Source organism: Brachypodium distachyon, chromosome 1 (genome assembly GCF_000005505.3).
Source record: "Brachypodium distachyon strain Bd21 chromosome 1, Brachypodium_distachyon_v3.0, whole genome shotgun sequence".
Lineage (NCBI taxonomy): Eukaryota > Viridiplantae > Streptophyta > Magnoliopsida > Poales > Poaceae > Brachypodium > Brachypodium distachyon.
The window spans coordinates 18,359,799-18,382,075 of record NC_016131.3 but is presented as its reverse complement, the minus strand read 5'-3'; the positions used below and the strand labels follow the sequence as shown (position 1 = coordinate 18,382,075).

The 22,277-nt window shown below is 45.2% G+C and overlaps 4 protein-coding genes across 4 annotated transcripts; 3 read left to right on the top strand and 1 right to left on the bottom strand.

Annotated features, from left to right (window-relative positions):
- Nucleotides 1-3,667: 3,667 nt before the first annotated feature.
- Nucleotides 3,668-4,657, top strand: LOC106865862. Its single transcript, XM_014897124.2, has 3 exons — nucleotides 3,668-3,852; nucleotides 3,942-4,229; nucleotides 4,331-4,657. Exons 1-3 carry the CDS (start codon nucleotides 3,850-3,852, stop codon nucleotides 4,385-4,387), a joined length of 348 nt encoding a protein of 115 aa, XP_014752610.1. The 5' UTR covers nucleotides 3,668-3,849; the 3' UTR covers nucleotides 4,388-4,657.
- A 7,189-nt stretch (nucleotides 4,658-11,846) lies between these two features.
- LOC100827750 (peamaclein) lies at nucleotides 11,847-12,518 on the top strand. Its single transcript, XM_003562734.4, has 2 exons — nucleotides 11,847-12,022; nucleotides 12,166-12,518. The coding sequence occupies exons 1-2, from the start codon at nucleotides 11,944-11,946 to the stop codon at nucleotides 12,381-12,383; spliced, it is 297 nt and encodes a 98-aa protein (XP_003562782.1). The 5' UTR covers nucleotides 11,847-11,943; the 3' UTR covers nucleotides 12,384-12,518.
- A 532-nt stretch (nucleotides 12,519-13,050) lies between these two features.
- LOC100835588 (short-chain dehydrogenase reductase 3a) lies at nucleotides 13,051-14,647 on the top strand. Its single transcript, XM_003559967.4, has 2 exons — nucleotides 13,051-13,344; nucleotides 13,464-14,647. The coding sequence occupies exons 1-2, from the start codon at nucleotides 13,292-13,294 to the stop codon at nucleotides 14,368-14,370; spliced, it is 960 nt and encodes a 319-aa protein (XP_003560015.2). The 5' UTR covers nucleotides 13,051-13,291; the 3' UTR covers nucleotides 14,371-14,647.
- Nucleotides 14,648-14,749: 102 nt separating this feature from the next.
- LOC100827449 (aspartic proteinase-like protein 2) lies at nucleotides 14,750-21,932 on the bottom strand. Its single transcript, XM_003562733.4, has 12 exons — nucleotides 21,621-21,932; nucleotides 21,404-21,524; nucleotides 19,408-19,835; nucleotides 19,136-19,292; nucleotides 18,501-18,583; nucleotides 18,304-18,400; nucleotides 18,125-18,197; nucleotides 16,687-16,872; nucleotides 16,293-16,414; nucleotides 16,049-16,150; nucleotides 15,868-15,968; nucleotides 14,750-15,291 (listed from the first exon to the last, which is right to left on the bottom strand). Exons 1-12 carry the CDS (start codon nucleotides 21,866-21,868, stop codon nucleotides 15,120-15,122), a joined length of 1,890 nt encoding a protein of 629 aa, XP_003562781.1. The 5' UTR covers nucleotides 21,869-21,932; the 3' UTR covers nucleotides 14,750-15,119.
- Nucleotides 21,933-22,277: the final 345 nt, after the last annotated feature.

Below are 22,277 nucleotides of genomic sequence, written 5' to 3'. Positions count from 1 at the left end.
GCCGCCGCGCGGGGCACGGCACGGCACGTGATGAGGGCCGGGGCGGGCAGCGTCAGATCTCTCTCTCTCTTCTTTCTTTGCCCGTTCATGTCGGGGCTCCGATGTGATGATGCATTCCGGGTTTTATAAATTTTATATAATGGCACATCTGAGACAGCTTAACACTGGTTTCGTGTTTTTATTTAGTTTGCATCTGGAGTACTGAGCAGGGTGTACGTACGTAAGCACAGCTTTTGTCTCGTTGCTGTGTTTTTTTTCACGTGGGATGTTTGGTTGGGCTGCGGTGCGATTGTGTGAACCATTGACATTTGCGTCACTTTGAAACGAGTTTTCTTGTGACATGCTGCACAAGGTTAGTCCAGCTCGCACCCCGATTTTGGCGTATAGTTTTACTTCGCACACGGTTTGGTAAAGCCTCGTGTCGGCAAAGACGCAAATCAATATCATAAAGCAGTTTTAAGCTCTACTTTATGTGTCTTTTACGGGCCGGCCGGTTTTTACGATATACCTCTAGAGATGTTCTTAGACGCCAATACGGAGGTGGCGGCAGCAATGGCCGGCACCACGGGTGTTGTGCAGATCTGCGGATGAACCTCCGCATCAAGACGTGACCTTCTGCCTCTGTCTACTATGCATTTTCCCAGGGCTCATGAAATCCCATTATCTCGCTTCTCAACGTACGTGACACGTGCATTTGTTGAATATGTTCTCTCGAAGTTCTTCTCTTAACATGATAATCCAAAGTTGACCATTGGATTGGACATGTCAGCATCGGCATACGAGCAACGATCCCTTCTTGAAGGTGTTATCTTGGACTATCATACTCGCTGTCGGGTTATGTGTTGTTCTAACGGTGGAAGAACGTTCCCGACGGTAGGCTGTGGTAGGTGATGGAGACCATAGTTATCCCTAGGCTAGTCTGAAATGATGGCCTTAGGTTTTTATTGTTCGACATTTCTTTGCTTTCCTTTTTGAAAAGAAGAAAAATACTAACTTAGCCATGTATTTTTCGAGAAATCTAATCGATTCATCACCAGCCTAGCCACTCAATGGGCTTGACCTTTCACAGAAACGTAGAGGGTGACCAATTGTCCATCTCTCTTTTTTTCTTTTGAGAATCAGCCAATTGTCCATCTCAGACAGACACAAGTACACACAACTTATATGTGTATAGAGCCCGCACAAGCTTAACGAGCCTCAAACGATTCGCCCGATCTTGAGTTTCAACTCGTTAAGCTAACAAGCTAAATGAACCAAGCCTTGACTAGCACAAGCTTAAGGTTCAAATAATTAAGACAAAACATATACTTTTTTTTCTATTTATATCTCTCTTCCACACCGATTTGCGGCTGCTTGTCATGTTTGTGTTGCTGTAAATCAATCAATCTTGTGCAGTACTTGTGTGGATTTATGAATATTTAAAATTTTATTAAGGGTCACTTGTATCAAATACTAAAGCAGAAGACTTTTTTTATAGTACAAACAGAAGACTTTTGTTCACAGCTTCACCCCACTGAAAAATTAGCCACAACACCAGAGAAGGATAGGAAAATGAGAGGACCACTAGGCCGGCCTCTGTGCACCCGTGTATTCCGGACCAGATCTGCCCACAAAACGCTAAGCCGCAGGCCAAGGCCCAAAACCGTGGAAGAATACATACGGCCGGTAGAACCTCGGGGTGTTTCCCATGCCCCTCTCCGCGAGACCACGGTTAAGGAAGCCGTGGCCCATTCTACGCTCAGCCCAGACCGGGGTCTTCGGCTCTTTGCAATTCGTTCGCCAAATGCAGCTCAGTCCTCTTCGTTTCAATGGCCTGTACTTCAAATTCAAAAACTACTTCAGACTAGCAAAAGACCCGTGCGTTGCTACGGAACAACGGAAAATTGTATCAAAATGTCAAATTAAATGTTGATGTGTTTCGAGCATATATGTATATAACAATTATAATATGTTTATTTTTATAAGTTGACAGCAAGTCAAAGTGCACGATAACAAACATCAGTACCTTTCTTTTGAAGTCTAAAAAAGTTACTTACATGCCCCCATAATGTCTTTTCAAATGTTTCCCATGATCAGACATCTTCGAAGTATTCTCTGAGAGAAAAAGAATCATCATGTGATTTACACTTACGCACTGCACTTGTCAGGGAATTCTAGCAGCTAATGCAAAAAGAGTAAGAAATAACTGCTGTAGGGAATTAGATCCCTATAGGTATGAGCTTCACTGATAGGATCCAAAGTTTTCAAACAACCATATACATGTGCAACAATCGGTATTTAACATTGACTAAAGAAAATAGAAGGAAAAACTTTACAATACATATGAAAGAGACTATATCCAAGATAAAATAATGCATCACGTAAATCAATAATTGGGACGGGAGAGGAAAGCAATAAGCTGCCAGTGACACTTATACCAGCAAGTAATTGCCATCTGATATCTAGTAGTGCAAATCAAGCTCCTTAGATAATAACAAATTTTATCTTGTTAACCATACCTCCTGTTGTACTAAAATTAACAATATCGAAAAAATGACCACTCAGATTCATAAGTACAAATTTGCATGATTGCATCTGTGTGATCGATGACCACATGTTCAGCTTGTTGTTTCTCCATCTTTTTCTGTTCACGGTCTTCCATCTCAGTCAATTCCTTATGGAATGTTGCAAAATTCAGAACTTGCAGTGCAGCCTCAACATCAGTTCTGAGAACCTGCAACAAGATACAGGCAATGCCATTAGCTTTTCTCAAGGAAAAATGTTCTGCATCTGTTATCCTTCAAAACAATGAGTACAACTATTTCCAAAAAAAGACTTGATAGTAGCATGATTTCTTGGTCTTCTTTCACAAAAAAAGGGGCCTTAAGTAATTGAAACTTCAGCTCATCTAGATAGGTCTTGTTACCGGTAACTTGTTTTGGTAATTGGATTAAATAAAAAATGTACCTGAAATGTAATATGGAGAAAAGTACTCACAAAAGTTATTCATCAATTCTCTTGCAACGAACTGACAGAAGGTGATACTGGAGCAATAATGAGGAGCATGGTATACAAATAAGGATCTCGCATCAGGTCCAAATATAAATGCAAGCCATCAGTCCCGATCATACTTTTCCACTTCATACCTACACAAAAGCAGTAAAATTGATTGCTCACCTTGCTGCTGCATGCATTCCACAAGTACACACAGTTCCCTAATCCAACGGTGAGGACATTATGCGAAGACCAATCCACAAGGTTCAAGTAGAAATCGTCCTGCAATGCCGGCACATCCAGCACCTAAAAATCAATAGCAGGAAATTTCCCGTAAGATGGAGTATGTTCAGCACATAGACTTCAAAATCTGACCTTTTGTGCCTGAATTTTTTTTGAGAGTACGTTAAAGTGTAGCAATACTGTCCTGCTGTAGCTGTATTGGTTCTTTTGGACTGCCACGTTCGTCGCTTGTGAAGACACCGTCGGACGCGGCAAGTAATAAAGAAAGTGTGTTTTACAAAAGGAAACGAAAGCAGTCGATTTTACAGTGTCCCGTAGAAAAAAAGTAGCAAGAGAATTGTTCGTGACAGGCTCAAAGTTACCCAATTTTAGCTATCCAACGGAAGAAATTAAAGGGGAAAGCTGGCCTGATCCTGCAAACTGAATTCTGCAAAAGCTGGCCTGATCCTGTCGCAGGACCGAGAATCACCTTGGCACCATGACCAACGTGGAGACCAAGTCTTATTGTGCCCCGCCTCACTGCTGCCTACAAGTACACGTCCAAGTAGAAGTCCGCTCCTTCTGAATTCTTCTCGACGAAGAACAAGGTTTCATTAAACGGCGAAGCTAGATCAAGGGCTGAAGGCGAAGAACATGGTTAACACCCCGCTCTTACATGTCCCGATCGTCCATGCCTAGTTCTTGTGTTTGATGTCTCTGTCTGTCCCTGCTGTGCTTTTCCTCAGGCCAAGATCATCAAGATGGCGGCGTCCATCCTCGCCGTGATGCTGCTGCTGCTTACGGCGAGGGCTCCCTCCACGGCGCGCCAGTACGCTGCCCAGGGCGCCCAGCTACTCGTCTTCTCCACCCGCTACTTCATCCTGACGGCCGCCGTGCTCACGCAGACCGCATTCGGCTTTTCTCTGGTGAGGAGCGCTGCTTCGGCGCCGACGCTGGCTTCCCGGCGCCTGCACACGGTGGCGGCGGTCGCCTGCTTCGTGAACCTCGCCTGCAAGCTGTACATGGTCCTGCTGGTGAGTGTTTCTTGTGCTGTGCTGGACTAATTGTTCTTCTGAAGTCAGGCCTTAGTTCTCGAGCTGATCTGAGATAGCATCTTGTTATCGGTTTTGGCCAGGTGTCCCGCGGATGTGGAGGAGAATCCTGCTCCATGCATGCGCCCAAGGAAGATTGAGCTAGCATTTTGGAGTTTGAAGAGGCGCTTTTAATTACCTGCAAACTTTAGATGTTTATTAAAGTGCCGGTCATCTGGTGTTTAGTTTGAGTTGCATGCAGTATCAGTGTACTTGGATACACATCTCTATCTTAGCGTCTGTATGTTTTCTTTTGTTGGGGTTTAAGACTGCAGTCGATCGATCTGTTTGTGGCTGTTTTGGGTACTGAGGATTGACAAACTACGGCACCCTTTTGAACTTAGAAATTGATGTGGCCACAATTCCGTGAGTACTGAGTAGCCTTGAAATGTTAGGAGTTTATAATTTGCAATCTATTCCTGTTAGCTCTGCCACCGTTGCGATTACACGACACCGATTGGTTCTACCGATTGATCTCGATCGACAAATACGTTTCCTTCGTTCACCTCGAGGCCGGAGTTTAGTTAAGAGCGTGCACGTTCGGTTAGCGGTACGAGCATTCTACGTGCTAAAGGTTACATACACACGCTGACATGAATGCATACCGGCACACGGTATTTGCCATAAATCATCGCCAAGTTAATTAGCGGAATTTATCGGTTCCTTTTTACGGGACGAGCCAGCACTTCCTCTACCGCCCGTCTCTGTAGTCTGTACAGCCATTGGGATCCGAAAAAGCAAAAAGGCTGACAGTTCTAAAACTGAATTCTGAAAAGGCTGAACCCTGATCCTGGCACCTTCCTGGGCGCAAACAGAGCATCTTGACTGACCCCTGTGTTCTATGAGTTGTGACCAACCCATCCATCCCCATCAGGCCATCCGCTTGCTCGGTATATAAATAGGCAGGTCACCTACATCGATTTGCTTCAGTAGAGAGCTGTTTCTGTGCCAAAGAAAACCAAAAATATCCGCTGGTTCCTGGTTCCTGCGAAGAGAAGCCTGGCTGTGTTTGCGTGGGCGAACGGAGAGATGACTGGTATGCATTACCCCCTTGTCCAATGTTTCTTGGACAGGACTACGTGGCGACCGTGCCCACCGATGTTACGGTGCGGCGCCCCACGGTCTATGCGTCCGCGCTTCGCCCCATTGGCCCAGCCAGGCGGTGCAGATTTAGGATGTTGGCCCAACTGCCCAAGCCAGCAGCTCCAGACACGCAGGGAGTTGGCCCAGCAGCACAACTTCGTTAGTTGATCAGAGTCTCCAACGCCAGCCTTACTTAGCGTGTCCTTCTGTCTAGTTCGTTTTAGTTTTTTTTTCTTTCTAAATTAGACATATTTGTAGCATATTAAAAAAATTAAAAAAAGTGCTAGGGGCAATGTGCGCACAACGACCTACTCATGCGGCGCTCGCGTGTCCTGCGCGTTCCGCCTGGCTCGCGCTCTGTTTTTTCTTTTTTACGCGACATGCGCTAGCATGCGGCGTCCGCATTAGGTGACTTGGTGAGCCACTTCACTATATCACTTCTTTACAATTAGGTTATCGTATCGTCACTCGTCATCAGGTTATGGTCATTTCGTTATCAAGTTAATATCACTTGTTTATCAGTTAATATCGCGTGTTTATGAGGTTAAATATCATTCGTTTACCAGTTAATACCAGGTTATAGTCAATCATTACCATGTTAATATCACTTGCTTATTAGGTTAAATGTCATTCATTTACCAGGTTAATATCGCTTGTTTACCAGGTTGTAGTCACTCGTTTACCAGGTTAATATTGTATGTTTATCAGGTTACAGTCACTCGTTTACCAGGTTAATATCGCTTGTTTACCTGGTTACAGTCATCCACATCTATTTGCCGGTTTAACCGTGCCTACTTACCAGGTTAAATTAGTGTACTAACCAGGCTAAACGTGCATACTACTTATCAGGTTAATTGTTCATACTTATCAGCTTAATTTTTTATACTTACCAAATTAATTGTACCTGCTTAGGTTAACCGTGTCTATGGAGCAGGCTAAATGTTACTATTTAGTAGGTTAATTGTACTACTTATCAGGTTATCTATGTCCACCGACACAACGCCCGCCGACGGCGGCCGCGTCTCAACGTACATGTAGTTAGCCTACATCAAATAGTCACATGCTTACCAGACTATGACCACATGTTTATCATATTAATATCACTTGATTATCAGGTAATGATAACATGTTTACCGGATTATGACCACATGATTACCATTTCTGTTCATTTCATAGGACAGGCAAGCACAAACATCAATTCAACATGATATCCAAGACAAATGAGTTTGAACACTACTGCAGTCTTGTGTGTCCTGTAACCTGTCATTAGGAGCATGTCCTAAGGAATTAATCAAGATTAATGCATACACAACACGGACACCGCCCAGTGTGGCAACATGAAGTTCAGTAGTACTACAGCTTATCTGATTTACAAGCAAAATAAGGAACAAAATTGCAAAACAGAAACTGCTTAGCTCACACGAGATAAAACGCCTAGCGGATGGAGCCGAGAGAACAACTCCTAACAAAGGTAATCCACGACGGATTGTTTCTTGTCCCGTGCAAAGGAATTCGTCTGCGCATACTTGGTGATTGCTCGAGTCTTCCGATTTCTCTGCAGAAGAGAACGAGAGAAGCCGAGGAGGCAACAAGAAACAAACTCGCAGCTGGACCTGACGCTAGCAATCAGCTACAGCGGGCTACGGGACATAGTTCAGGCTTGCTGAAACCTTGCACACAAGGTGCGGGGCGAGCTGCTCAGGCTTCAGGAGATCGACACTGATCCTCGGCGAACTCGAGACGAACGAGTTCCCTTACCCGGTTACCCCGACCTGCTCATCTGTCCCAGCGGCGAGCTCATGCACAGGATCCGCCCCGCCATGGAATTTCTTCACTGCCACCCCTGGCGCTGGCGGTGGCCGCGTCTCGCCTGGGACCCTGCTCTGCCGCCATCCTCCTACTCTGCCGCGCCCGCTCATGCATGGTATCCGCCATGCCGTGGATTTTCTTCGCCACCTCCACGGGAGGCGGCGGCGGCGGCGGCGGCTGCGTCTCGCCTGGTGCTTGCTCCCCGCCTCTGCCTTCCTCGTTCGCTCCCCCATCTCTCTCCGCCTCAGATCGAAGCCCGCAGAAGGCCCAAAACGCACGCAAGCGCACTGCTGCCGCTCGATTGCCTGCGCACGAATCGCCAAGCGCGCCGCATGGAAAGACTACGCTGCGCACGTCTGCCAGTTAGATTTACCGCTTATTCTTTTGCTGGTTCGTTCGGCATACCCCCAAGTTTCAGTTTTAGACAGTTTTAACCCCATTTTGTGTGATTTCCCGAGTATATCGAACCCATATCGAGTATATCGAACCCATATGTCGTCTTGCCATGAGCAAATTGTATCCATTGGGCAAATATAGGTTCGATCAAGATTTGCTTTTCTGGAGTACCAAAAGCAAGCATGACGTCGTTATGAACATAAAGGCCCAAGGTATGGAATCCTAGAAAGAGGCTAGCCCAACTTAAATGAGATATGATAGCTTCTTTATGGTCTAACATTCTTGCCAATACATTATCCTCATTCTGTTCTGGATTGTAATCCCTAATGAAAAAGATAGCTCCATGAGCAAAAGCCCCTGTCATGATGAACCCTGCAATATATTGGTGATGAGTATATAAAGCAGCTTGAGTAGTAAAGTCTTGCGCTATGAATGCATAAGCAGGTAAAGAGTACATATGTTGAGCTACTAAGGAAGTAATAACCCCTAAAGTAGCTAGAGCAAGACCTAATTGAAAATGAATCGAATTATTGATTGTGTCGTAAAGACCCTTATGCCCCCGCCCTAATCGACCCCCCGGAGGAGTATGCGCTTCTAAAAGATCTTTGATACTGTGTCCAATTCCGAAGTTAGTTCGATACATGTGACCGGCGATGAGAAAAATAAATGCAATAGCTAAATGATGGTGCGCAATATCGGTCAGCCACAAACTTTGTGTTTGTGGATGGAATCCACCAAGAAGAGTTAGAATGGCAGTTCCCGCTCCTTGAGTGGTACCAAATAAATGGTTACTCGAATCAGGGTTTTGGGCATAAAGATTCCATTGGCCCGTCAAAAGGGGCCCCAACCCCTGGGGATAGGGTAATACATCTAAGAAATTATTCCATCGAACGTACTCCCCCCTGGATGCGGGAATCGGGAATAGCAACATGAATTAAATGTCCTGTCCAAGCTAAAGAACTTACCCCGAAAAGTCCTGACAAATGATGATTGAGACGAGATTCCGTGTTTTTGAACCACGAAAGACTTGGTTTCCATTTGGGTTGTAGATGTAACCAACCCGCTATTAAAGATAGCGTAGAAAGAAATAATAGAAAAAGAGCTCCAGTATAAAGATCTTCATTGGTGCGTAATCCTATTGTATACCACCACTAATAAACCCCAGAATAGACGATATTCACTGGACCGGCAACACCTCCTTGAGTAAAGGCTTCCACAGCGGGTTGACCAAAATGAGGATCCCAAATCGCATGAGCAATAGGTCTTACGTGTAAAGGATCCTGTATCCATGATTCAAAATTTCCTTGCCAAGCTACATGAAACATATTTCCAGACGTCCATAGAAAGATTATTGCTAACTGCCCAAAGTGAGAAGAAAAAATGTTTCGATAAAGACGTTCCTCAGTAATATCATCATGACTTTCGAAATCATGTGTAGTAGCAATACCAAACTAAATACGACGAGTAGTGGGGTCCTGAGCTAAGCCTTGGCTAAACCTGGGAAATCTTAATTCCATAATGCCTTTCAAATCCTCCTAGCCACTATCCTACTGCAATAATTCTCGCTAAGAAGAATGACCATGTTGTGGCAATTCCACCTAGAAGGTAATGAGTTACTCCTACAGCACGTCCTTGTATAATGCTCAAGGCTCTAGGCTGAGTAGCAGGAGCAACTTTTAATTTGTTATGAGCCCAAACGATAGATTCAATAAGTTCTTGCCAATAACCACGGCTGCTGAATAAAAACATTAAACTGAAGGCCCAGACAAAATGAGCACCTAAGAAGAAAAGACCATATGCAGATAATGAAGAACCATAAGACTGAATTACTTGCGATGCCTGTGCCCACAAGAAATCTCAAAGCCACCCATTAATCGTAATGGAACTCTGTGCAAAGTTCCCCTTGTGATATGAGTTACCACCCCTTGATCACTTATAGTACCCCAAACATCCGATTGCATTTTCCAACTGAAATGGAAAATGACTACCGAAATTGCATTGTACATCCAGAATAAACCTAAGAAAACATGATCCCAAGCAGATACTTGACATGTTCCGCCTCGCCCAGGCCCATCGTAAGGAAAGCGAAAACCGAGATTTGCTTTATCAGGTATCAAACGGGAACTGCGAGCAAATAAAACACCTTAACTGCGTGAATGTGATGGACTAAAAAAATCTGCAGTTCCTAATGGAATAGGTAACAAAGCCACTTTGCCGCCTACTGCTACTAACTCGCCACCTCCCCACGTTAAACTGGTACTTGTCGTTGCACCAGGAGCTGTTACACTAGGCGCGTTAGCATGGATATTTTGTACCCATTGAGCAAAGATAGGTTGTAATTGTATGGCAGTATCCGAAAACATATCTTGCGGACGTCCTAAAGCACTCATGGTATCATTATGAATGTACAAACCAAAACTGTGAAAACCTAGAAATATACATACCCAGTTAAGGTGGGATATGATTGCATCACGGTGTCTAATGACGCGATCAAATAGATCATTGTATCGAGTAGTTGGATCATAGTCTCTTATCATAAAAATTGCTGCATGTGCAGCAGCACCGACTATTAGAAATCTGCCAATCCACATGTGGTGTGTGAACAAGGAAAGTTGTGTACCATAGTCATAGTCAGTAGCTAGGTATGGAACGGGGGGCATAGAGTACATATGATGAGCTACAACAATGGTTGTCGAGCCTAGCATAGCTAGGTTAAGAGATAATTGAGTTCCGCCATGCATACTACGTAAGATTCACCCAGAAAATAAAGAAAAGATCAAGCCAAACTTGATAGGGGCATGTGGCTCTCCAAAACGTTTTCTCGCGTGCGCAGCTCTAGCTAGCTACTAATCAATCGACCAGCTTGCTTCATGCGTACGTGCGTGTGCTCTGCTTTTGCGAATCGCAGCGTTGGCTAATAGCAGCGGCCATCAGGGAGGATTAGAGCCGACGCAGATCGCGCGTGCTTGCGAACAGGTTCTAGCGGAAGTGCTGCTGGGTCTGAACTCTGAACTAACACGCTCCGGTGGCTTAACTCTACAACTGGGTTTTCTTTCTCGGATGGTGCGCTCTCAACTCATCCATCCATGTGTTGGATTGGACTGGAGCTCCTTTCTCCTGGTTTTGGCCGGAAGATTAATTTTTTAATTCTTTGCAAGGCGCGGGTGTTGTACAACGCGGTCTCGGTTGTCAAAGTTTAAATGATATTTAATTTTTTTTGAGTGAATTCCAACTAAAAAAAATTAAATTGGGTCATTTGTGGCAAAAGGTCACTAAATGGGGTCAAAAACAGAGATCTCACTAAATGGGGTCAAAAACCGTCAAAAAACTGAAACTTATGGTCAAAACTCACTCTCAATTGTATTTCTTATCTTTCGTGATGGATAAAGGCAAGGATCCCGTGTTGAAAACTAGCCTTCTTTTCTTGAAACCGAAGACCAAAGTCTCAATGCATTAACAAACTAATTAAGCAGAAGAAACTTGTTTTCAGTCTACTGTGTTGTCACGAAAATGACCACACAAATATAACATCGGCCAATCTAGCTACCTTGACCACTTCACGGTACCTTTCTAGAAGAAGAATATCATCAAGGTTGTCGATCGGATCATTTCTATAATGCGTCAGTCATTGTTTCTGAGCTGGCAACTTTGACTTCACTAGACACGATCACCAACAAAGTCCTCGTTGCAACGGTCATGCAAAGCTTTGCATCAGCCCATGCCAAAATAGTTGGTCACACTCATCGACAACCAGGGGACGCCAATTCTGATCACGAGATTTGAAAGGGCGCCCAAACAGAAATCCCATGGATCCCCATCGTCGTTTCATCATCATCACGCAACATTTCTGTGAGTTGGCCTCTGTCTCCCGGTTACGGAGCATAACCTACCGTGGCAAACTGGCAATGCAACGGACACATAAAACCCCCGGCTACCAAGACCTTCGCGGTAAAAACGATATCTTTGTCATTTCTTATAGCCACACTTGGCAGTGGTAGAAGCCAGCTGTTTTGCACCGTTGCATGCAAACATGGCCTAGTGGAGGCGGTGGCGTGCCGTGGCACAATGGGCCGGCCGGTGCACGCCGACAAAGCCACCCGGTCCTCGGAACGGCACTGGCGCATCTGAGCATGCAGTGCGGCATTCATGGGCGCCAGTCCCTGCACAACCCCACTTCACACGAAAAAGGCTTCGGAGCCAGGCAGGTAGTACGCGCATTGAAACCGCAAGCCAGCTACTAGAAACTTCACCCAGCGGTCATAAATACCACCACCACCTAGCATCATTCACTCACTCACTTTTTTTTCGAACCGGATTCACTCACTCTCACTCACGGCTGGTGCGTGTGAGGTCGTTCTGAACGAAGACAATGAAGCCTCTCCCAGCCACTCTTGCTCTCCTCCTCCTCTTCCTCGTCGCCTCGTACCGGGATCTCGCCGTGGCTGCAGGTAATTAGTCAATTAACCAGCGGAAGTCACACCTCTTCCTTGCTACATTGGGCAAGATTTTTTTTTTTTTGGAGCGAGGGGCAAGAATTTTAGGGGATTACTGATGAACTCTGCTGTCTATTTTTGTCTTGTGGATCTCGCAGACGGCGGCGGCGGCGCTGTTGTTCCGGACGCCGTGTGCGAAGCCAAGTGCGGGAAGCGGTGCTCGCAGAAGGTGGCCGGGCGGTGCATGGGGCTGTGCAAGATGTGCTGCGGCAAGTGCGCCGGCTGCGTGCCGTCGGGCCCGTTCGCGAGCAAGGACGAGTGCCCCTGCTACAGGGACATGAAGTCCCCCAAGAGCGGCCGCCCCAAGTGCCCCTAATTAAAGCTAAGCTAGAATTAACCAGGCCTTACGTGTGCTAATTCCTCTGGAGTTGGTGTTAGTTTGTACTAAGCTCTGTTCGTAGTTCTCGTGGACTTGGTAGTGGAATAAAGAATGGCGGTGGATTTATGTGTTGTTTGCTGTGTTCCGGAAAATTCAGCGTCCACTCTCTGTTTACTGCTCCTGCTGAAGACCTGCGGCATTTTTTTTTTAGAGGACCTGCGGCATCTGGGCAGAATGATGGGCTATCCTGGTCGGCCTGTCCGAACCATATGGTGTTTTTCGTGTTGTGTATTCATGGGCTTGATTTAGGTGGACCGAACCGGACACAGGAGAACTGTCCAGGCCAAATCAAATGAGGCTGTAGTATAGACGCGTTCCCCGTCTTCGCATGGAACGGTTTGACCTGACCTGACCGGCTGACCCACGAAACAATCAACGGCCCACGTCAGTACTGTTGTTTAAAACTTCTAGATCTCACACAAGTGCGTGGTAAGCTCGGTGGCCGGCCGTGTCAAAAAGCAGAACTTGAACGAAGCGATCGTCCGTCGTGGTGCATACGCTGCCAATCCGACCGACGCCCACCTCGAGACGCCGGGAAACACCGAAGAGTTGGACTCAAATGGCGAGAACGTGGCACCGCCGGCACCCGTGGCGTTATCTGATCTGTCGACAGAATCACGCACGTGCATGCATTCACCAGAACCACCAAAGCTGATCGATGACAGCAACGTGGGCACCCACAAGGAAGGAGTAAGTACGAATTTATTATCGACACCGCAGGCGCCGCAGACTGGATTACAAATCAAGGGCCATGCAAACGTGCCAAGACACATTACAGCTCAGAGAGTCAGAGCTCAGCTCAGATCAGTCAGAAATTCGGCACTCAGCTTTGTTGCTCCGGGAGAATGCTTAGAGCAACGTCCGATTCGATGCTCAGAGCAATGCATCTCGCTTTCAGGTCTCCCATTCGAGCCTTCTTTTTGCTGAGTCTCTTCTTCCGCAGTGAAATGTAAATGGAAGCATTTCGTTTGACATAGCAAATTTTTGCTAATAACTTGTTGCTGTGGATACATGCAGGAGGGAGAACAGTAGTAGAGCAACGTCGTTGCGCGGCCTGGCAGGTCACTTCTCGACGGCGTCGACGAACAACTGCCAGAGGCTAGCCGGCAAGGTGGCCCTGATCACTGGCGCGGCCAGCGGCATCGGCAAGGCGACGGCCATCGAGTTCGTCCGGAACGGCGCCAAGGTGATCCTCGCCGACATCCAGGACGCGCCCGGCCGCGCCCTCGCCGCGTCTCTCGGCGCGGACGCGGCAGAGTACACCCGCTGCGACGTGACCGACGAGGCCCAGATCGCGGCGGCCGTGGACCTGGCCGTGTCCCGCCACGGCCGGCTCGACGTCCTCTACAGCAACGCCGGCATCTCCTCCGGGACCGGCCCTGCGCCCCTAGCCGAGCTCGACCTGGCCGACTTCGACCGCGTCATGGCGGCCAACGCGCGCTCCGCGGTCGCCGCGTTCAAGCACGCGGCGCGCGTCATGGCTGCGCCGCGCGGGGCGGGCGGGTGCGTGCTCTGCACGGGGAGCACGACGGGGATGATGGGCGGGGTGGCGGCGCTGCCATACAGCCTCTCGAAGGCGGCCGTGGTGGCGGCCGTCCGGCTGGCCGCGGCCGAGCTGGCGCGCGCCGGGGTCCGCGTGAACTCGATCTCGCCGCACGCGATCGCAACGCCCATGGTGGTGGCGGCGCTGGCGAGGGCAAACCCCGGGGTGGGGGAGGAGGAGTTGAAGGGGATGGTGGAGCGGGGCATCGGCATCGGCATGGGCGGGGGTGGGATCCGGGGGGCCGTGCTGGAGGTGGAGGACGTGGCCAGGGCGGCTGTTTATCTGGCGTCCGACGAGGCGAAATATGTCACCGGGCATAATCTCGTGGTGGACGGCGGGTTCACTGTCGGGAAGCCGATCAATTTGTCGGCGGCGACCTGAGGAAGAAGACGCTTGCTCCAACGTGCTCATCTCGGTCGCGTGCTTTCGCGAGGGAAACAAATCTGTAAACACGCATTTCCATCTTTCGGAAAATGAAAGAAAAATGTGTATCAGTCAATTGCTGAAGTAGTGTCTCTCTCTCTAAAAAAAGAGAGTAGTGGATTATATCATTGGAGGGTAACTTTTAAGGCAGGGTAACTTTTTATCCAAGTATTATGGTTTCCCGCCATGCAACTGAAAATAGCCTTACATATATGAGAAGTTAAAGTCGGACTAATTGCTTGATGTAAATTGAACATATCATACTCAATCTGCTAGTAATGAAAGAGAATATTTGTGACCATGGTTCATCAGTTCAGATAAGAGGAAGAACTTGTCATAGAAATTACTGAAGAAGCAGAATATCCTCGGCACTTATCAAATAGATATTACAACATTCCCTCCACACGTGCGCTTTGTGTTTGATCTATTCTATTTAATCTACATTACATGAGCAAAACCTTCTTCTACCGTAGGCCTCAAGAGGAAGCTCTTGATCTGAATCACTAGATAGTTTGTGAACTAAGGCTCTAAGTTTTGAACCGAGAAGTCATGTAATCTTGTGCTTCTTCTGTAAGCTAGCAGCTTTGTGTTACATACAAAGAAAAAGGGCTACTACAGCAGACGTGCATCGCTGCAATATGGTTGCCCCATAATAGTATCTCTACCAAAGAATTACCTATTTGTTGCTCAGTCGAACAGCTCCAATACTATAGCGGTTGGAGTTCTTGCTCAGGCCCCACTGAGCCCACGGGTCTATATGCAACTTGACCTCTAAATTTCTTTCTCCAGAGATACAGTCCTAGAAAGGCTGATAAAGACAGCAAAATAGCTAGCAAAATTCCGACCAGTATGGAGACAACATGTTCTTGCAACCATGACCTACAAAATAATTTGATGGGAAGTTAGCACCATAGAAATACCATACAAACAAATAGGATCAGATTGAATGTTAATGCAAGAGAAAACCACAAATCAGAAACACAGAATACAACAGAGTATTAAATTTAGCTGTTTTGTTATACTCCCTTGGATCCATAATAACTGTCACTGCAAGTTGTACTAAATCAGCGACAATTACTATGGATCCGAGGGAGTAGAAAAGAGGTTCCATTTGTATTTGACAATCCTTCCCAAGAACCTTTGTCAGGTAACTGGGTTTTCCGCATTCGCATATCACAATTGCACAATAAAATTATGGACTGCAAGAAAAGTATATTATATGAAGTCAAAACATCACGGTACATTTTACTGTGATAATAGAGAATATTTTCTGTTCCTTGCTGACCATTTTAAACCTAAGTACATTTAAAGTGATCGCACTGATCATTTTAGGTAAATGTGTTATATTATTCTAAATGAACAAAAACTCATCTGGACAAAGAGATGTCAATTAGAAAATACGAATGTTTATCAGGCTCAAGACGAATAGTACACTTATATTAAGCATCTCCTCACCTTCTCGATAAAGGTTGCTGCACATTCCACTCAAGTAACTGATAACTGCCAAGATGTTCAGGCAACTGAACATGATGTTGAGTCAGCCGATAAATGATATCCTACCATATGTCAATGCAATAAGTTAATCATTTTGAAATAAAACTGAAATAGTCCACCTAGGTGTAGGAGTGGATACTACCATTGCTGTTGCATTAGACATAGAATTAGAGGATCCAGCTGGGAAAATATCCCATCTGATTAGGGTAGAGTTTCCTTGGGCTGTAACATTCATAACTTGAACCTATAAGAATAGAACAGCAATTCAGCCAAATCATTATAATGCATGGTCCGAGCTATCGAATTAGAGAAAAATGAAGCAAACTACCCTTCTTCAAACATAACTAGCACAATCATAGCATTGACATGCGAAGTTTCATCTTTACCTGACGGGAATCAATCTCCAGCTCTTTAGCTAACAGCTCAGCCAGCTCATTGAGGTGAGGTTTCAAGTTTGGATATGTAACATTTATGGACATATAAAGAGTGATGAGACCAACATCAAATTCTGCAAGCAAAAGGACACATATATAATAAATCATGTCTACATACAAATAGCAAATAAATTATGGCTACAGAAACTTTCAGAGAGGCAGCCTCTTTTCTCACAAAATGTAAGGCCTTATCAAGTTTGGACTTGGAAGCGTCAAACAGCGTCCCATGCAAGAAATGGAACTTGCCTAATAGTTACAACCTACCAGTCCAAATTAACTAATATAGCCTTATCACTCACCAATTAAGATATGCAAAATAGTCAAAGAAAGATAAGAACGTACAAACCTGGCAAACCACTAGGAGCAGGAGCTGGCGACAGATCTCCTAGTGAACCTGGATCACTTGAAGGTGCCGGTGAAGGAGCTCCACTAACGTGGAGCCTCTCCCACAACTCTGAGCAGTTAGTTTTCCAAAATCCAATCTTTTCATTGTGGCGGTCATATGTTACAAGAGTATTACGAACAACAATTCCTGCCAGTAAGACCATTACATTAGCTACTCACGAGAGCTGGTTTCAAATGGATAAAATGAAGCATGCTCCTAATGATACAAAAAAAACATGTTAAAGATTACTTTCATTTTGAGCGAATGAAGATCCTTATCAATTAAAGCAATAAAGACGATACAGTCCATGAAAAAATGGTGAGCAAAAGAGAATACATAACAGCCAAGTTCTATTACATCGGTTATTATACCAGTCATTAGAAATTATATATGAGTTTTCGGTCCCATCATGTCAGTTTTCGACTACCATTAAAGGGAAAGCTTAGTCGGCAGGCTCAACTTCTGCCTTATCACGCCATAAACACATAGCTCTAAGTTGGCTGAAGTCTGGAAGTGAGACTGTTCTGGTAGATTGTTGGTCCTTGCAAACATAATAAGTTTAGAAGATGGGCTTGTTTGCTCTCTCTTTGAGAAGAAGGGGGCTTATACTTATTACTCCCAAAAGACTATACATATAATATATATCTTCACCATATATTTTGCAAGAAATGGCATGCTTGCATGAATAGACTAGTAATGATTGAGCACGTGATGCCAAGAACCTCTATTATGAAGAATAAAAAGGCATGTCCCATTGTAATCATTTATCATCTTTCGAAAGTCAAACAAATGACGTAATATGTTAAACTCTCCTAGTCAATCATTTAGGCTGAGTTTGACACTGAGGTGGATGATGATAATCCAGATTTTCAACCAGCATTTTACTATTTTTCCATTTGGCTAAACAACCTTTTTCTTCTTTCATGAGTATAAAATGAAATCAGTGCAGCACACTTCAGCAATCGCAAACTGAGCCATAGTCATTTAGTAGAATTCATCAGCTCAAAAGATGGTCAGAATACCCGTGCACATACTATTTGTTATCCAGCATATAGCCAGTTACGCTAGAGTTTTCACAAATTATCCTCCGTTCCGTGTAGATGTGTGTTAAGGATCAGCACCAGCGTGGTGGTGTGTGTACGTGTTTTTACGTATGAGGCATAAAATATTCTCCAACTATAATTCTACTATACAAATCTAACAAAGGAACCATATGCAATAGCAAAATGGAATATGGTAGAGCAGATACAAACTAGAAACAAACCATCGATAGCCTACTCGCAATAATTTGTCAATGAGGACCAACAGCAAAAGTGTACTGCAAATAACACAAATAAGAAATGTAGAGGGATTGTAATTGAAATGTCCTTCAAACACCTCCTAAAGTTTAGTGTCTTACCCCCTAATAGAGTTGTTGGATCTTTCCCATTTTGGAACACACCCAAGCAATAAGCCCCTTCAACTTTGGAGTGCTATTTCAAAATTTGAGAGAGACGCGAAATGAGCAGACATCACCAAATGATAAAGTAAGCAAATGCTACCTTAATTAAATAGATAATTTATAACTTTGCAATTTACCCGGAATAAATAATTTTCAGGTGAAAGTGAGAGCTTCTGTCCATCTCCAAATACCATGTCAACATCTGGAAATGCCTGTGATAACTGGGAGACGTTCCTGAAATTAAAGTCACACATATTAAACCTCCATATGAGTGCTATGGGAGAACATCAGAAGGGCGATGAAAATAAGTAAATTATTATCATTCAGAAGTCACCTTCCAGCACCTGCAAAGCAGATGTCCTTGTAATTTGGGTCAGGGCCACGGATTTTCTTGAGAGGACGTACTTTGCTTGTCACCTATTGATTGAGAATACAAGCATTACAGTATGATTTACTAGGAGCAGAATCACCAGTTGTTCATTTCCAAAAAGAGCTAATGTATGACCAACAATTGAGAAAACTGCTTACATGACGTAAGAAAAAAAAAATTAAAGGACACCACAAGTGCAAGATTGTAACTTGTAAGTCAGAAATAAATTCGCAAAGCAATCAGAAGAATAGAAGTAGAAAATGTGACAAACAGATTGGCCGTAGACATAAAAAGGTAGATGGTGCCAAAGTAGGGAGTAACACTTTGTCCAATGCATTAGAAACTCATCTAGTACTCATCACGATGGTGAATTTCCTTTATGCAAGGGTTGCAAGTAAAAAAATATGGTGCAAGTTCTAAAATACTATTATTAGCATCTGAAGGTCCCCTTTTTTAACGGTAAATTGCAAAAGTAAGAATAAAAGAACGTTGCTTCCATACAAACGTCACGTAACTAAAAAGAACAAAGATCGCACAAAACTTTAAAATCAATTGCAGAATGGAATCGGAGCTGGAGGATAAATCGTCGCATAACTTACAGCATCTTTAAAAGCTACAAAAGCTTGCTCTGGGAGATACGCATATGTGGTCCCACTATCCAAGACAGTCCCATGTTTGCTGTCGAAGATCCTTGGGTCTAACCGCAATGCCTTTCCAGCAACATGTATTTCCTTCAACTCAATGTTGTAATATGGGCTGTTTAATTTTGAGATTAGTTAATAATAAGATGCATCAAGATTACATTAGGGGAACCCCCAACCAACCCAAAGGAACAAAAAAACCGTGTTGATGTGCAAAATGACTTAGGTACCTGCGGACAGGGTCTGAACGTGAGAAAACCATGTCAGGAGGGGCAGGCATTGCACCAAGTACCATAGCACCACCCCCAATATCCATTCCTCCATAGCACATAGAGAATGAATCACCTATGACGCCCTTATCAACAAGCTGGTCCATTATGCTAAGTTGACCACGGCCCAGCCCCATTATGCCATCAGCATGCTGGCTGAACAAATCTCCAGTTTCAGAATTTTCACAGCCAAAAACAGCACGCTGTGGCTTAAGTTCACTTTCTGTTCCAAACGATACAATGTCCTCACCAAGCACCCCACTGCTGGAGCTCATTTCAGCATACTGCCTCTCGTAAGTGCATTGGCTCTTGTCACTATCACAAGTGCAATCAGCACTGCATTTTACTGGTGAATATGTACTGGAGAGATCAGGTTGAAATCTTGGATCCTACATCAAACAAAACTTCAACATGTCTTATTACAGGAAGCTAACTCTTAGTTAATGAAAAAAGGAATTACAAGCAGAAATGATGGCGCTCTCTTAGAACAACAGAATACTATTTCTTCCTATGACACGATTTTTGTGGCAGCATGCACATCTTTGTATATTCTGAATGTTAAAATAGTTCACAGCACAAAAATCCATGCAGAATGGCTGTATGGTGTTCCCCATTTGTGTACACATGAAAGAACAAACACCATATTGGCATCAGTAATTGGCGATTCAATCAGAAAACACGAGGTCAAAAAAGTAAATGTGATCGTACAACTATGATGACATCTATATGAATCACAAGCCATAATTAGATTGCTTCAGTTGCATCAAGAGGATTTAAGAAAATCCAAATAGAACAACCATTTTTTTCTGAATCCTCGAGTTGAAACTACATTGACCAGCAACCAACAGCAGTCATAAAGGCCAAGTCTGTTTGTCTTCAGTGTTTTGATGTCTTGAAATATTACTTTGGCCACAGGACGCTGGCATACTTCTGTACAGCTAACAACAAGACTTTACGGGCTGAGCATATCTGTTGTATTTTCTATATATTTACATCTAACATAGGCCTTTTAGGTTGTCTGACATAACACTAGCAATTGAATTTCCAAATTACACAGGTTATACAAGACAGCAGGGATTTGGCACGAAAATGTAGTAGAAAGACATGCAAAGCACGGGAAGCATTTTTCTTTCGGCATAGATGCATTTTATTCCAGATTCACATAATGGCAGCATGCATATTAAACTAAGGAACAACAATACTAGATGTAGAACTGAGAACGGGATTGACTAGCGACCAAACAGGTATCAATAAAACTTATATTGCCATGACCAGGCCAGACACCAGCCCAAGTGTATTGCCTGTCAATTGTTGGAAAGACAGGTGGGACCAAATACATAAAGATTAAATTAAGGGGAGTTGGCTAAGACTTTTTTTTTCGTTTCTCCTAAAGTAAACAGCGTAACAAATTCCTCAAAGGAATTGCCTAACACTTGTTTACGACTAATATAGCCAAAGCCATGATTTAGCAGTCCCACAAAGCATTTTTGTTTTGGCTGAAACAATGCCTACCAAACAAAAGTTAAATGTTGCTGGGTTTTTACAAAGATTGATATGGTAACTATTGAATTTGAGATATTCATTAATAGCAAAGAACAAATGAATTAGGCTGCCTCAGTTTTAGTACTCCCTGCAGGTTGAGACAAATACCTTCAGTCCACCTTACACTCTACCCACATGTTATAACAAAAGTTGAACCACCAAATCTATCTGCACAAGTACATGCTGATTTCTGAGAACTAAAATCCCTACATAACGTTTGCATGAAAAGTAGCAACAGAAACTTGTATCAGCTGCATAACCACAGATTCAATTAGCTAACTTGAATGCTTGAGTTACAGCTTCACTCACGGGAGAGCATCAACTATCCATGTGTGCGTCCATCCTAATTAATCTAATCATCACACAAAATTTCAAACTGGCAGCTGAACAGAGAAGCACAGGAATCAAGCCCCACCTGGTGGTTGCCGCACTGCTCGCAGGAGGCGCAGGGCACGTAGGTGACGGTGCTCCCGGAGTCCACGATCAGGGCGAACTCCTGCGGGGGCGTCCCGATGTAGAGCCTAGTCGTGTAATACCTAAACAACATGACAAGAAGCAGCAGCCTCAGATCCAATAGAGCATCCAAGCAATTTGGCGGAAAATACCGCGAGGGAAATCCGAACTGTACCGACCCGTTGGTGAGGAGATCGTCGTGGAGGCGCATGCGGGCGCTGGGTCGGCCGCCGTCGCCGAGCACTCGCCTGGACGAGGCGAGCCGGCTCGCGTTGGGGTAGGAGAGCGTGAGCGGGAGCACGAGCGGCGGCCGCGAGAGGGCGGGTCGATCGGGGGATCCGGCGGCCGCGACGGTGGCGAGGAGAAGGAGGGCCACGGCGAGGGAAGGCAGCGAGCCGAGCCAACGACGGCAGCCGCGGCTCGCCATGGTCGCGCCCGCGGGAAGAATGGGGAGGGTTGAGGTCGTTGGTGCCGAGGGGGGACGAAGGCCCGGGCCGAGGCCGAGGCGACGACTTGTTAGAGGAAGGGGGAGGGGTAGTCTCGTAAATTCTCAATTTACGGCGGCCCCCTGCCCTGCGGGGCCGTTCGGGTCGGATAATATTTGGCGCGTGGCAGTGGCGGTAGCCCCGTGGAGCCCCCATGTCAGTGGAAAAATTCCTTGACCGTTCTACCTGACTGTGGGGTACACGCACACGTCGGGGCCCAGCCGTCGGCGGCAGCCGCGTGCCGCTGGATAAGATGCGTAACTGATTGGAGCGTGGAACCGTAGGAGGCGTTGACGAGGCGACTGAGGCGCGAGTGAGCGCTGCTGTTTCACGCCCGTCTTGCAATAGATC